At 35.9% G+C, this 17,427-nt stretch overlaps 1 protein-coding gene across 1 annotated transcript in view; it reads left to right on the top strand.

Moving 5' to 3' along the window:
• The window catches only part of LOC135758142 (A-type voltage-gated potassium channel KCND3-like), a 316,405-nt gene extending 299,701 nt beyond the window's left edge, over positions 1 to 16,704 (top strand). Inside the window, exons 6-7 of the mRNA XM_065273005.2 lie at positions 2,860 to 3,116; positions 14,728 to 16,704. Of these exons, the coding sequence (XP_065129077.1) occupies positions 2,860 to 3,116; positions 14,728 to 14,914 (444 nt within the window). The 3' untranslated portion in view covers positions 14,915 to 16,704. The remainder of the gene's footprint in view (positions 1 to 2,859; positions 3,117 to 14,727) is intronic.
• The last annotated feature ends 723 nt before the right edge of the window (positions 16,705 to 17,427 follow it).

Here is a 17,427-nt window from a genome sequence, read left to right as displayed (position 1 = left end):
GCTTGAATTTAATGTTTTGTTGTAAAATCATTAGTTTACTTTGAATAGACACATGTGTAATATGTTACTTCTAAACAAATTTTGTTAGTCCATAGAACATAACTGATTTTAGTTATTTAAACTTAAACGTTTTTTGTTGAGTAAAAATAAGTGATAATAGTTGGCTAAACTTAAAAAAAATTACTTGTCCCTAAAACAACCTTTATTATGTTGGACAACCTAAAAAAATTGTTTTCAAATTAAATAATTAAATTATGTGGAACCTGTTGACGAAATAAAATTAATTAAAGTCAACATTTTTTTTTTTTTTGAGTGTAACTTACAGGCTGAGTCCGAAACGAGAGGAATTATGATAATGTCGGTTTTGTCTACATTATCAATCACGGGAAGTAAACAATCCGTATGTTTGTTGTAGTCCAAGAAAAGAGATTTACGTTGGAGACGATAACTTGCGTCATCGTTTACTTTGGGGTATGTACCTTTTGCATATCGTTAACATGTTCTAATACACACTAACACAACAAAGGAAATGTAAAAATGTGAATCGGACCGTAGGTGCCATTTAAACACTTTATTTTAAAAAATCTTACCCAATTGGCAGATTTCCTTAGCTTGTTTTAAGCACAAATTCACTTAAATTTAATATTTTTGCTTATAAAAAAAATACATCTTGATTTAAGAACATTTAGATATTGTACTGAAAACAAGACAAAAATACTTAGTAAGAAACTATACCAAGTACATAATGATTGGAGAAATCTTTTAGCTTTCTTGTTCATCTTTAGTGGACACTTTAGTTTTTTTTTTTTTAACAACATGTGGTGAATTACTCTGCTTTGCTTTCCCTATGACATCAAATCAGCACAATGCTATTCATATAACTGAGGATAAACAGTACTATATTATTACTTTTGGCTTACTTTAATATTTTTGAAAATAAAAGAGGAAATTATATTATATAGATCTACCACACTGTTAATGATCCGATATAGTGTTAATTTTGTCACCTATTTTTAATTTAGTCTTAGTCTTAGTCTTGTGCATATCTTTTTTGTTAGTCAAGTTTTAGTCGACTAAAAGTCTCATCATTTTAGTCTAGTTTTAGTCAAAAGACAACTCAAGGTATCTTAGTCAAGTTTTTGTCGACTAAAAGTCCCGTCATTTTTGTCTAGTTTTAGTCAACTAAACGTCTTGTCATTTTAGTCTAATTTTAGTCAAAAGAAGACTTAATATATCTTGATCAAGTTTTAGTTAAAACATTTTTGTCTTTTTTTTAAATAAATTATTTCTGAGATTATTTCTGATAAACATTTCAGTCAAATAGTGTTACATACATCTCAAATATTGGTTAAATGTCATAATCACCTGACAAAATACACTTTTTGAATGATTTTTGTTGAATGCAACTTTGTTAATGGCGGTGACGATCTCTATCGCATGTTAATTGCGCCACCATTCATTCAGTGATGGGCGATAGGAAAGCACCCAGACAGCGATCAGTAACTTATAATAAGCTTTTGTCCTCACAATATACTGTACATTCAGAATACTTGAATAATATAAGGTACATCAACAATTTTGGTAAATAGCGAATGTGGATCAGAAAGACAAGCCGTCTTACTGAAGACAACAGGTGCACGAGAATACGACACAAAAACATCTACACAGTGCTGCATAACACTAAACTTTTTAGCTGTTTGTGAAATGTTAATCATAATGTGTGTGGGGTCATTTTACACATGAGACTCTTACTGACCTGATCGCGTATGCCTTTTCCATAGTAGAATCGCTGCGTGTGCAATTGTTGAAAAACCATATGAAGATTATTTGATACAAAATCCGATGGAAACAACGGAGAAATATCAATATTTCTCATATGTAATACGTTTGTGGACTAAAACTGCAAATGGATGATATATTGTGGACACTTAGCATGGAGACTTCAGCAGCGCGAGCTCGTTTGGAGTTATGACAGACGCGCAGTTTCATAATAAGAGCACGCAGTCTTTTTATGAATTAATTCACATTTAAATATGACCTCATTGCATAAAATGTAGTAGAGACGATTGTAGACGAAAATGAAGAGAGATTTTATCTTAGTTTTTATTTTATGCAAAACATTTTAGTCTCGTCTTTTTTCGTCAACAAAAATGCATGTTAATTTAGTCTTAGTCAGCGTTTTTGGACATTGGTGCAGTCTCGTCATCGTCTCGTCTTAGTCATGGAAAAAAAGGTCGTTGACGAACATATTTCGTCTCGTCTGACAAAATTAACACTAAGATATAATTTACGATATAATGATTTAAACAGAGAAAAGATTGATGGTCTTTGAATAAGAATGTCAACATGTCATATTGTGGGTCCTGCACACACTGTCAAAAATTAAAGGGTACAAACCTGTCACTGAGACTGTACTCTTTAAAAAGGTACATTTAGGTACAGTTGTGTACTTTTTGAAAAGATAACGCTCCAGTAATGCTTTTGGGCATTTTCTTTGAGAGTGCAGAAGTCATGTTTCACTGGGGGGAGTAGACACTATTTTCATATTTGCATAGCTGAAACTGAAACTAACCAGAGCCCTTGTTTCCAAACTGTCAGACCATTCAAATAACACAGAGATTATATTCCCATTGTTATTGCCGTTTTCTCGGAAATTAGAGACTGTATACTTCACGTGTTTCTCATATATTTTAAAGATAACTGTTTAAGTGTGGAAATTTTTGTATCCTACTTCTCTCTCTCTCTCTCTCTCTCTCTCTCTCTCTCTCTCTCTCTCTCTCTCTCTCTCTCTCTCTCTCTCTCTCTCTCTCTCTCTCTCTCTCTATTTCTCTCTCTCTCTCTCTCTCTCTCTCTCTCTAGGCCCATGAGTTTGTAGACGAGCAGATGTATGACCAGAACTGTACAGAGAATGCTCTTCAGAGTTTCCCATCCCGCAGCCCCTCTCTTTCCAGTCATGAGGGTTTTACCGGCACGTGTTGCTCTCGACGATCCAGGAAGAATATCCCGCTTCCAAACTCCAGCATGTCCACCACACACACTCATATGCACTCACAAGGCCTGCAGGAGCTAAGTGCTTTTGACATTCAGTGTGTGGATCATCCGGGCCACAGTATAAGGTCAGAAATCAATAAGACATTACTGTATCCAGTCATTTTCATCTGCATACACTAGATGGCAGTGCAGGTTTAGGAGACGAAAGGATGCGTCCAGAAAGGATGCGTGTTTCATAAATTGCATTTTTTTATTTTCAAGGTAGAAGATATAAACTTAGTAGCGAATAAGATATTTAAACTAGCTTAAAAACTGTTCCTTTCCCACCTGCCAAGCACGTCACATATTTCTGCCCTTTTTCCAGCCCTAACAATAGCTCATGCAATGCCACCCACTGGAAATTACAACACAACATTACAAAACAACAGGTTATCAAAAAGGTTTCTAAACATCTCAATATAGAGCATATATACAAATATTTTAAATGATAGCAAGGCAACAATGCTATCATATTTTTAGATTTTATAACTATGTATGCTGTTTACATTTGTGCATTTGGCAGACACTATAGAAAGTGACTTACAGTATACTGGAAGATGGTAATTATGTGAAAATTGAACCCATGACCTTTGCACTGCTAATGTTTGAGTTAATATTGCCCATAATACCACAGTTTTTTTATTTATAAGTTGTAAAGACAAGGCATGACTATGAAAGTACCGCAGCAAAGTCCATATGAGATGCAATACGATATAAGATACAATTTTACTTTTACATGGTATTTTTAGTACTGGATAATGAATCAGGGATATATGAAGAGTTTGGTTCCAAAACGCAATAAACGCCATTTTTGAAAAAAAAAAAAATGAGTTACTGCCAGAATCAGTATTATATCAGGTCAGTATTAAAAAGTAAATTCTTAATTTTACGTAAAATCCAATATCCGCCGTGTTATTCTGTCATCTTTTCTCCCTTTTTTCCCAAAACGCAATAAACGCCACTACTCCTTTTTTACAGAACGCAATAAATCCGTTCCAGAAATTACAGCGCACTATTCCACGCAATGTAAACAAACTATGGCGGCGCCATGAGTACACAGAGTCCTAGTTTACTCATCTACTTTCTACTTCGTGATCAACAAACAAACAAAAACAAAATAATACTTTAATAGCATTGATAAACCTGTGATGGTTTTCTGTGACGGGAAAGAAACGTAAGTCATCAACATCTAATAATTTACGCAAGAGGCACTAGGGAGACGGGTGCTTGTTTGCCCGGGCCGACAGCATCAAGTTTCTGTCATGATAACACATTGACCCCAGGAGATCTTATGAAAAACTTTCCATAATTTTACTCAAAGTCAACGAAAATCGAGCAGGACCAAAACATTTTACAGCTGATCGCTGTGAAAAACGTTAAGCAACGACGTCAAGTATAACCACAGCAATGACAGTGTTCTTAATATGACAAAGTAAGTGTTTTGATTAATGACATTAATGTTTATATTTTTAATCAGTGAATACCACTAGTCAACTAAATGAATATAACATGGCAAAGATGAATGCACATTTATATAGCCGATTGATTGAATAGATTTATAGCATTTTGAATAAAAACTTGTCATGGATTTATTGCATTTTGTGGAAAAAATAATCTTTTTATAATAAATCTTTGAAAATCAAGTTATGGATTTGAATTTTTTATGTTTTAATAACCTAAAGATGCTGTGTGAAAGGTTGTAACAGAAAATAGTGGTTTTCATCTTGACACTTTCTTGGTATAGAAAACAAGTTTTTACCGAAATATGTCAAAATGGATTTATTGCGTTTTGGAACCAAACTCTTCATATGTAGATTGAAAAAAACACAGGGATTCATACCAACAGTCCAAATGACAAGTTATTGCATTTTATGTCAAGATGTCTAAAAACATGTTTAATGTTGAATAACAAGTGCGGATGAATTGTACGCAATAGGATCATAAACTTGCATTAGGAAAACAATGAAGAGTTCAGATGCAAAATCCACTAAATGCCACCTCCGTCAAAAATGGGCTACAAATGAGAAAAATGCTCTCTCTTAGCACGTCTTAAATACTTTTGGTTCAAATTCATTTAAAAGACCATTTATTCATGACTCAGAGGATTTTGCAGCCGAAGACATTCAAATTTGTTAAATATGATATATCAAACTATGGATATGGCTTGCAGATCTTATAGATCCGATTAAAGTCCAGTATCACTAGATCAAGGCAGATACAGAGATAAAGGGAACAGCATCAGGCAGGAGACAAAGTGATTTAAATATAATAAAGATGGTTTCAATAATCTTATTTGCATTCTCAATGGTCTGTCTGACCTCTTCGATTATCTTACTAACTTCGCCTGACTAGAAGCAGATTTAGCAGGTAGAAATGTACTGTTTCACAACATTCCCGTGACGTTAATAAAAACTGAGATAGAGACCATTGGAGACTCATATCAGCATTAAAGTGGACATTTCACAAGACTTTTTTAAGATGTCAATAAATCTTGGGTGTCCCCAGAGCACATAAGTGAAGTTTTAGCTCAAAATAACATATAGATAATTTATTATAACAAGTTAACATTGTCACTTTGTACTGTAGGTGTGTGTAAAAATGTGTCTTTTAAAATGCAAATTAGCTGATCTCTGTACTAAATGTCAGTGGCGTGGTTGGATGGTGCAGATTAAAGGGCGGTATTATCCCCTTCTGACATCACCAGGGGAGCCAAATTTCAATGAGCTATTTTTTCACATGCTTGCAGCGAATGGTTAACAAAACTAAGTTACTGGGTTGATCTATTCACATTTTCTAGTTTGATAAAAGCACTGGGGACCCAATTATAGCACTTAACTCTTTCCCCGCCATTGACGAGATATCTCGTCAATTAAGAGAAAACGCTTCCCTGCCAATGACGAGATTTTCTGTCTTTCCGCAATACCGCTATTATCCACCAGGTGGCGCCCTTCCGCAACTTTTTAAACCCGGAAGTATTGCCCTATGGCAAGCGGCCGCATGTCCGTGTCTGTTTTAAAGATCGCTCTGAATGGGATCTCTATGAAAAGTCCGTCACAAAAATGAAATTATCTCTGCTTTTTGCTCAAAATGTGGTGTTTTTGCAGAAACCTACCCATATTCAAAAGCTGATTGCAAAAGAACCACTGAAGGTAGGATGAAACGTTTTTTTTTGTTTGAAAGCAGAGGGTCTGTTCTTTTATTTGGTATATTGTATGTTTATATATTTAAAGAAGAACATTTTCTGGAAGGCATTAAACTTTGGTGAAAATCATGAAAACGCTGGCGCTGGCTGGCAACTTTTTTTAAAAAACGCTGGCGGTGAAATAGTTAAATATGGAAAAAGTCTCATTTTCATGGTATGTCCCCTTTAAAAGACAATACAGCACCCACCTAAGATTAAACAACATTAAGAAATGTATTGTAGAATAAAATAAATAGATAATTAAATTAAAATGGATATTATATAAATAAGAATAAAAGTGAATGATAAAATAAATAAATTATATATTTGAATGAATGATAAACGAAATATAACACAAATGTGTGTTTCTACTCAGATCTAAAAAAAAAAAAACAATTAAATGACTTAAGTGACATTTGTAAAAATATGGAAATTAAATTATTGACTAATAACCTTTTCATTGCCACTGAAGTGACATTACTGAACTTAAACATGAGAGCCTGATAAAAAAAACTGCAAGAAAACATGTCAGATGGACTTAGAGGGTTTTGCATTTGAACCCTTCCTTTTAAAAAATTTTTTTTAATGTAAAATTTAATGACCCTATAGGATAAGTAACAATTATTTCTATATTAACGAATTAAGCTAGATGCTTACTCGATAGAATATGCATTTAAATATCAGCAGTAACCATTAACTTTTTGTGCGTAGTACAATTTAGGAATTAGCTGGTCTAAATCTTAAATAAACATTGAAAACAAATTTTGAAATATTTTTCAGGCCAAGTCATATTCCTTTAACTAACACTTTATGTAGGCGAGACCAATAACATTTTAAGGGGAGATTTTTTCCCATTAATTCCATATTAAAGTCTCCTGTGGTAGCTGTAGTTTGCAGGGAATTTCAGATTAAGGCGAAACAGCTAAATAACTCAGCATATTAAAAGAAAACATGAATATCACCACCTTTAATTAATCTTTTATAAATTATTTATTTATTAATTAATTGTAAATACAGTCTTGTTCAAAATAATAGCAGTACAATGTGACTAACCAGAATAATCAAGGTTTTTAGTATATTTTTTATTGCTATGTGGCAAACAAGTTACCAGTAGGTTCAGTAGATTCTCAGAAAACAAACAAGACCCAGCATTCATGATATGCACGCTCTTAAGGCTGTGCAATTGGGCAATTAGTTGAAAGGGGTGTGTTCAAAAAAATAGCAGTGTCTACTTTTGACTGTACAAACTCAAAACTATTTTGTACAAACATTTTTTTTCTGGGATTTAGCAATCCTGTGAATCACTAAACTAATATTTAGTTGTATGACCACAGTTTTTTAAAACTGCTTGACATCTGTGTGGCATGGAGTCAACCAACTTGTGGCACCTCTCCGCTGTTATTCCACTCCATGATTCTTTAACAATTCATTCACATTTCTTGGTTTTGCTTCAGAAACAGCATTTTTGATATCACCCCACAAGTTCTCAATTGGATTAAGGTCTGGAGATTGGGCTGGCCACTCCATAACATTAATTTTGTTGGTTTGGAACCAAGACTTTGCCCGTTTACTAGTGTGTTTTGGGTCATTGTCTTGTTGAAACAACCATTTCAAGGGCATGTCCTCTTCAGCATAGGGCAACATGACCTCTTCAAGTATTTTAACATATGCAAACTGATCCATGATCCCTGGTATGCGATAAATAGGCCCAACACCATAGTAGGAGAAACATGCCCATATCATGCTCCATGCTTCACTGTCTTCACTGTGTACTGTGGCTTGAATTCAGAGTTTGGGGGTCGTCTCACAAACTGCCTGTGGCCCTTGGACCCAAAAAGAACAATTTTACTCTCATCAGTCCACAAAATGTTCCTCCATTTCTCTTTAGGCCAGTTGATGTGTTCTTTGGCAAATTGTAACCTCTTCTGCACATGCCTTTTTTTTAACAGAGGGACTTTGCGGGGGATTCTTTAAAATAGATTAGCTTCACACAGATGTCTTCTAACTGTCACAGTACTTACAGGTAACTCCAGACTGTCTTTGATCATCCTGGAGGTGATCATTGGCTGAGCCTTTGCCATTCTGGTTATTCTTCTATCCATTTTGATGGTTGTCTTCCGTTTTCTTCCACATCTCTCTGGTTTTGCTCTCAATTTTAAGGCATTGGAGATCCTTTTAGCTGAACAGCCTATCATTTTTTGCACCTCATTATAGGTTTTCCCCTCTCCAATCAACTTTTTAATCAAAGTACGCTGTTCTTCTGAACAATGTCTTGAACGACCCATTTTCCTCAGCTTTCAAATGCATGTTCAACAAGTGTTGGCTTCATCCTTAAATAGGTGCCACCTGATTCACACCTGTTTCTTCACAAAATTGATGACCTCAGTTATTGAATGCCACACTGCTATTTTTTTGAACACACCCCTTTCAACTAATTCAACTACTTGCCCAATTGCACAGCCTTAAGAGCGTGCATATCATGAATGCTGGGTCTCATTTGTTTTCTGAGAATCTACTGAACCTACTGGTAACTTGTTTGCCACGTAGCAATAAAAAATATACTAAAAACCTTGATTTTTCTGGTTAGTCACATTGTACTGCTATTATTTTGAACAAGACTGTATATTAATTTGAGCATTTACTAATATTTTTTTAAAATCAAAGTTGAAACTGTTAACATAAGTGAATGCACCATGAACTACCGTCAATTACTGTAATGACATAAACAAGAATGCTTATATACTCTATATTTTCATTGTTTGTTCATGTTTTATAATGCATTTACTAATGTAAACAAATACAACTTTTTCATATCATATTATTCAGTACACATAAACAAATAATCCAGGGTCTGTTCTGTTCACACAACAGCTTACAGTCACAGCTTTAATACAGTAATGTTATGTATGAATAAAAACCCTGAACGAGTAACTCGAGTCAAACTCGTGTACAATTCGCACAGGATGTCTGTAACCATTGTGAAAGATGTAAATTGAATGACTGTACCTTTATCAACAAATTATTATGTTACCATAGAGGCAGCGCTGATGTGCTATTTTGTGCGCAAAGTTTCTGCTGTTTACTTTCTCCTAAGACCTAAATGGTTGTGTTTATATGAGGATACTTGCAAAGACTGGATTTTTGACGCATATGTTTATTTAAGGCCAATAAAGTGGCAAAAATACTCACACTATGAGAAGCGAATGCGCGGCTTTGCGTGCCCATCTGACACAGAAACAGCGGCCGCATTTAGCACTGTTGTTTGAATGGCTTAAATCACTTGTTTTTAAACTGCAGTGCTTAAATATATGTACAAATGTTACGTTTTTGTGACCACACGCAAATGCAACTGCAAGAACCGACAGGTGGATTACATCAAACTACCGCGAGAGCATTTCGGAAGCGGTCTCCTCTTAAGATTCCTTGAATCGCTCTCACAGGATTTTGATGTCATCTGCCTCCTGGTTCTTGTGGCGCCACATGAAGTTTACCCATGAGTTTAACAAACCCGTTGTATCAGCCACTGGTTAGATCAGCATAGCAGTCAAAAACGGGACGCGGGTGATCACGTACGGGAGAAATCATTTACCCCCAAAATACAGGACCCCTAGTCATACTGTGCAAAGACACGCAAGTTACCTGGCTTTTTGGTTTTCTTAGCCCACAAACTGAAAGGCTTGCCAATCTTCATAATTTCGCTAAGCCAAGTCAATCTCCATTGGTCTTTTACTCCTTTATCGATCTTCAAAACATCGGAGCCTACCTGCATTATAAGTTTGTCCATGCTAGCTGAAATAAAGTTTTACCTCAGCTTAACGTGATACAGCCAGAAAACCCGGAGTGGATCCGGTGCGTCGTGATTACAGAACACTTACCGTGGATAGAGGAACGTGATTTGGCTCCACTCCAGGCTTTGATCACATCCCACTTAAAAAGGTGAATAAACGTCGTCTTTATGAAAAGTGAATTTAATAATTTTTCAATTGACGGAAATACGTCTAGCGACGGAAAACTTTAATCCATGTGTTAGTTTATTTTCTTTTAAAAATTCAAAATGAGAATGTTTAAATACTTCACGTTTTTCTATATAAAGACAAAAACCTCAATAACAATACCTATGGAGCGAATTTTGTGCCATAATTTTACAAACAAATTTGGCATTTTGCAAACAAACTCAATCTGCTTTGCAAAGGGAAAACTTGACTCGCAAACTAACAGAAAAAACTTTGCAAATAATAAAGGCAATTTGAGAGAAAATGCAGAGGTGTTACAAATATGTACTGTGTTTTGTAAATATGACCATGATTTTTTCACAAATGTGACCATGATTTTCTCACAAATGGGACCATGATTTTCTCACAAATGTGACCTTGATTTTCTCACAAATGTGACCATGATTTTCTCACAAATGGGACCATGATTTTCTCACAAATGGGACCATGATTTTCTCACAAACGGGACCATGATTTTCTCACAAATGTGACCATGCAATCCAAAACAGCAGATGGCGCTGTTTCAACCTTATTAGGCATTTTCAACTAGTCTCCCTGAAAAGCCCTGAATTTTAACTTACATATCACCCCGGACAGTGCCAGCAACTGAATGAAGACTAAATTAATTTTTCGTGGTTCATGTTGTTAATCTCTGGATTTATTGAAAGTGTTGATAATAATTAATGTCTGTTAATAGTAAACACATTCTGTGTGTAAAGACATTGAATTCCATCTGAATTCTATACATTTGCAATTGTCAATCCCTATACCCCGTCTGATTCTCTAAATTCTCTTCTTTTGGTGATAAGAAACTCACCATCACTGGACTGTTTTAAGTGATCCTTAAAGACTTATCCTTTTAAAATAGCTTACTATTGCAAAATGATTATTACTAACTTGTTTACTTTTCTATGTGTATGTTCCTGAGAATCTCATATATTATGGTGCTTTGAGTTTTAGAAAGTGCATTATAAATAAAATGTATTATATCCCCTGCAGAAAAATAACAGCTAATACCAGCCTATGCTGGTTGACTGGTTTAACCCTCTGGGGTCTAAGGGGTTTTTAGGGCCCTGGAGAAGTTTTGACCTGCACTGACATTTGTGCTTTTTTCAGTTGCTTAAAAACATAATAATGGCAAAAGTCTTATAACACTGCATTCAACACAAACTGGGCTACTATATTATATGATTAACATGTATGTACATGTTTGTATTTTTGAGAGAAAAATGTTTATGCGTGGTTTTTGAAAAAGAAAAAAATTTAAGTGACTGATATAAGTCCACAAAACTCATTCTAAACATGTTTTCCTAAAACTTTTCAAAGCAGGATCTAGTAGTCTAGAGTTTTTTCTTTAAAATGATGTGAAAATCATTCTGCTTACTCCTTCACATAACACAATATATTGATTTACAATTTCAAAGTCACTTTTTGGTTAGGAAGGCAATATGCAAGGAGGCTGGAAGCTCTTGAATAATCTGTGATTGACAATACACTGCTGAAGAACAATACACTTGCATAATGAGCTGCATAATGAGCCTTTAGGCAGGAATGTGAAGATGCCATTATTGTTAAGTGTTTGTTTGTGAAAGCAAGACAAAAGAAATGCCTTCACATGCATGATCCTGCATTAAATAAACTTACTGTGCAGAGATATACGCGAATAAACTGGGTTTTAGATGTGTTTAGATGCGTCTTAATACAAAGTGCGTCAAATATGATTGTGTGTTTGTGTATGCGTTTGGCCGTTGATCACGTCTGACGGAAGCACAAAGAAAACATAAGCGCATGGAGATAACTTTTATTTACTAGGCGAGAGTAACCAAGTAGATGTGATGTTTGCAATCGTCTTTTATAAGAATACCAAAAAGCGCGTCAAATGAGGCATCGTGTCTTTGTGTGTGCATTTGTACATCGCGTCACACCGTCGAAGCACACACACTTGCATCTTTTATAAGAACACCACAAAGTGCGTCAAATATGAGGCATCGTATGTTTGTGTGTGAGTTTGGACATCGCGTCACACAGACAAAGCACACACACTTGCATCTTAAGAATACCACAAAGCGCGTCAAAAATGAGGCATCGTGTGTGTGTGAGTTTGAACATCGATCCCATCACACTGACGAAGCACACACACTCGCGTCTGTCTGGAGATTTAGGAGCGAGTAAACAGTTATGTGGTGTGTGCAATCGCATCTTTTATAATGATACCACAAAGCGCTTCAAATATGAGGCATTGTGTGTTTGTGTGTGCGTTTGGATGTCGATCGAGTCACACTCGCATCTGGAGATAACTTTAGTTACAGTCACTAGTAAACAAGTAGATGTCATGTTTCCAGCACTCGGATTAAAACTCAACACAGCAGTGAATGGCTGCAGAGACGGAATGTCCATTGACTGTGGGGTTGATTAATGAATATGGATGATCTCTGCTCTTCTCTTCAATGGAGCGGGGCGTGGCTCATTATAGATAATGAAGCAACAGAAGAAAGACGGTACATCTCTCTCTTCTAATACAGTTAACAACGAATTACAATATTTGTTTTCGATTTCACTTACATCATTTAAAAGCAGACATTCGAAGCATTATGTAGACATTTATCTTTTGTTTGTATGACAAGTATTCGTTAAGTTACAGTTCATTTTTCTGACGTGTTTCTGAAAGGACTTCACTTAGGGAGAGAGAACAAAACGCGACTCATGTTTATTTTCTTAATTTTGCGAAAAGCACAACATTCTGTTTTTATTGGGAGTGGACAGAAAAAAACTAGACACTTTAACGTTTTAAATGATGTATAAATCATATCTGTATGTCCAAAATCAGCAGAGTTATCTAAGTCTCTTTGGGGAGTGATTGAAAAATAAAGAGTTTGCGGCGCCCGCGCCGCAGCCGACCCCAGAGTGTTAAGATGGTGTTCCAGCCTGGTTTTAGCTTAAGCTAGTATTAGAAGGATTTTTGCTTTTATACTGTAGCTGGTCAGGCTGATCACACCAGCCCAAACCAGCTTGACTAGGCTGGAAGCTTTGCCAGCTTGGCTATTGTGAAAGAAGCTGGTTTAAACTGGTCCTCCTAGCCTGACAAGATAAGACCAACTTTAAAAGGATTAACATTTTGTAGAAGTTTATCTTGTTCAGAGTGCTCAAATGACTATGATCCTGGTTGGTTGGTTGGTTACTGTTGCTTGAACTGGCCACTCTGTCCAGACAGCTGATGTTGGGTTTATTATGTCCCTACCACACTCTTTCTCCAAAGAGTTTCATTTATTATCCTGCATCTTTTGATAAGCATTGTAAGTTGAATTCATTGTCTTGACACACAGAATTTGTTTACTATTAACAAACATTTATTATTATTAACACTTACAATAAAATCAGTGAGATTAACAGAATGAAGCCCGACAAATGAAATGTCTTTATTCAGTTGCTGCCACTGTCAGGGGTGATATGTATGTTAAAATTCAGGGCTTTTCCCCTGGGCTTTTTTCCAATGCCTGAAAAAGTTGAAACAGCGCCATCTGCTGTTCTGGATTGCATGGTCCCATTTGTGAGAAAATCATGGTCCCATTTGTGAGAAAATCATGGTCCCATTTGTGAGAAAATCATGGTCCCATTTGTGAGAAAATCATGGTCACATTTGTGAGAAAATCATGGTCCCATTTGTGAGAAAATCATGGTCACATTTGTGAAAAAACATGGTCACATTTGTGAAAAAATCATGGTCACATTTACAAAACACAGTACATATTTGTAACACATCTGCATTTTCTCTCAAATTGCCTTTATTATTTGCAAAGCGTTTTCTGTTTGTTTGCGAGTCAAGTTTTCCCTTTGCAAAGCAGATTGAGTTTGTTTGCAAAATGCTGTATTTGTTTGTAAAATTTTGGCACAAAATTCGCTCCATACACCCAAAAGCCCTGTGTGCTAAAAGTCTCTCAAGTAATATGATAGCTTTGTATGAAGAACTGAAATTCAGTTCAATATTGGCTGATAATTCAATATACGTACTAGGCCTTAAAATATACTGCCCCCCAACCAGAAAGAGTCAAGGTTTTTTTAGGATTTTATGAGCAATAGTGCAAGGAAGATAGTTTTCGAGTCTTGTCGCTCTTAATAATTATTTTAACATCAATCAGGTCCTGAACTTTATCTCTCTTAATAACTTTTTTAACATCAAACAAGTCCTGGACTTTATTTTCTAACTCCAACATGTTTTAAAACCAAAATCTTAGTTTTGACAGACCTAATATGTAAACAACTCCAGTGAGCTGTTAACTCAAGAACCAAGACAGGAGTCAAACTGAATCAGATGAGTCCGATTTATGAACCAGATTAACCAATTCACAGATGATTCTGCAAAAAAAAAAAAAAAACGCTATGATGTTGGGTCAACAAAAAGAAGGCAAAATTTCAGGAGTAACATCAGTAAGAATAATTAATGACAAAATATTCATTTTTGGGTGAAATATTTGTTATAAAAATAGTACATTAATCTCTTGATTTGTCCTAAATGCTTTTTTCCAGACGTTCCAGCCTCAACCTGAACCCAAATGAGATGAGTCGACTGAACAACCGAGGTCAGCAGATCACTACAGCCATCATTAGCCTCCCCTCACCGTCCTCTGATGGGTATGGACACGGACCATCCAACCTTCCTGCCACCATCAGCACCACCGCCAGTTCCAACATCGTCAAAGTGTCCGCCCTGTGACCCCTCCGACCGGGGATGGACTTTAGCATGTTAGCGTGTGGCAGAACTGTTACGACAGAGGGCTCTGACACAAACAGATTCGTAGGAACATCATAGGGTAAAACCGTAGATGGGGGTTGGCAGATGCAATGAGACCAGTGCAGTTACAAAAGTTACTTCATCATGAGCCAAAAAGAGAACTGATGTGTCTCTTTGTTCGGTAATTCACTTCTAAGAGGTGACGGCAGTGTACACAGCGAAACATTAGCGCAGAGATTACATGACTTGGGAAAGAATAGTGTGGTGTTAAGTTACAACGATTGAAAGTGATGTTGTGTTAAAAAATTTAATTTCCAAACATTTGGTTGTTTGTCAGTCTTTACGATAGGCACACAGCATGTGCGACAATCAAAGTGATTTGATATTGTGTGATATTCACCAAGTTCCTGTGGAAATCTGTGTTTGTGAGATGTCTGAATATGACTGTTTTCCAAAACCATATGGGTTGTCTATGTAGGTTTTAAAGACATCATAGGTGCAGAGACAAACACCTTTTCCAAAGGCAACAGCGCATGTATCCTTCGCAGAGAAGGCATCCCATAATGCATTGTGATGAGCTCTGTAAAATTACAATGGAAAATAGTTTATTATTTATAATTTGGGCAAGTATCAGGAAAGAATTCTGTGTAATTAAGAAAATGTTTGTTTTACTTTCTGTTTGTGTTTTTAATGCATGTTTATAACCATAAGACCATCATATCATTAGCTTAGCAACATGCTAATGCCAAACCTTGAAATTAGTTTTGTGTCTATTGTTTCTTGTGTCTATCTAGAACATTTGAAATAAGTCACTTTCAGGTTCCCTAACAGTAAAGATGCTACCATAGAAGGTAGCTGCCTACTGTATGTAGTGGACGAGGCCTTGTCTGGAACTGTCTGGAAGAGATTTTGTGTATCACAGTCAGCCAAATGAACTCTATAGAGATATTCACAACATTATTTGTTCAGCGACATCAGCAATTTTGTTCTTTGTAAAGATTTTGTGTTCCATTTGAATGTTTATTCTTCACTCTACATTTCTTTCATTTATTTCTCTTTCAGGTTTCTTTTCCTTGCTCTGTCTCTATCGCTCAGAATGGAAAAACTGTAGTTGAAATTGCTAATTTTCTTTTCCTCAGCACAGGCTCCTTATAGGCTTTTTCTCTATTTAGAATGTTGATGTTGCAATTTGAACAGATCTTGCAGCTTATTTGAACAGTAATACAATATACAGCAACAGCATCTTATTAGAGAGTGTATTTCATCCACAAACAGGGTAGACTTTGGTGTCCTATACCATTTAAAAATGTTCCAACATGTTTCTTGCGAAAACTATAAGTTATGTATTAAAATGCATCGTCAGGGACCTTGAACTTTTTATCTCCAACATTTATTATAATAAAACAACATTATAATTTTGTCACATTCTGTTAACATGATGGTTCATTCAAAAGGATTTGCTAATTGGATTACGAGCCTCATACTGTATAGGCTGTAATTAATACCAAACTAAACGACTCTTTCATTTTGTGTTAAACCTCCTGACTGAGGTTGACAGTCAAACTTTTCTGAAATTTAAGTGCTTCCTTTTACTGACCATAAGTGGAAATGGGGGAAATACGGTATTCTTTTTACACTGTATGTTTTCTACCCTGTTAGTGGAAAGTGCTTATAATTGTTCAGATTGTAATGATTAAATCAGCAAACAGGAAGTGGAAGATTCAGTTGATGTCATCTGTTAAAGGACAAGTTCAGTATTTTAGACTTAAAGCCCTGTTTTCAGATTGTTTATGGTGAAATAGAATGGTTTTGACTGAAATTTCGACATTTGCGGCTGCCCTGAGATTTTTTGCGTGTTTGTGTTTCACCTCACACCTCTACAATGGGTGTAATGGTGCACTGGAACAATCCTTCCTAAAATGCATTAAACTTTCGTTTACAAAGACGTGAAACTCACCGAGTGGTCAGGGGTGTTCACTGATATGCTCACACAAAAATCGCTGCAAAAGATGCTTTCCAACAGCTGTTTTAGCATTCAATTCAATTCAATTCAATTGAAGAAGTAGAATAAAGCGGCTAAGGTTAAAACCGTACAAGCGTGCATATTAATAATGTAACGTATACAGTAAAGTGCTAAGTTAAGCCAAAGTTGGCATTCATTGTTAACCTGTGGACCTATTTGTCCAAACGGCTCACACCCGTACATTCTTCCGCTTAGAGCTTGAATAATAGACACTCCAGCCCAGGTGGTGGCGCTAATCCGCCATTGCCAATTGCAAGAATAGAAACAAAGTTCCCTGCACGGAGTAATACTGTACCTCACAGGACATCTAATACAAGTCAATGGAGTTGGTAAAAACTACGATAAAACCTGTTGGAATGCGTCTTTTGCAGCGATTTCTGTGTGAGCATACCAGTGAACACCCCTGACCACTCGGTGAGTTTCACATCTTTGTAAACGAAAGTTTAATGCATTTTAGGAGGGATTGTTCCAG

This window comes from Paramisgurnus dabryanus, chromosome 14 (genome assembly GCF_030506205.2).
Source record: "Paramisgurnus dabryanus chromosome 14, PD_genome_1.1, whole genome shotgun sequence".
Taxonomy (NCBI): domain Eukaryota; kingdom Metazoa; phylum Chordata; class Actinopteri; order Cypriniformes; family Cobitidae; genus Paramisgurnus; species Paramisgurnus dabryanus.
This window is presented reverse-complemented; position numbering and strand designations above follow the sequence as displayed.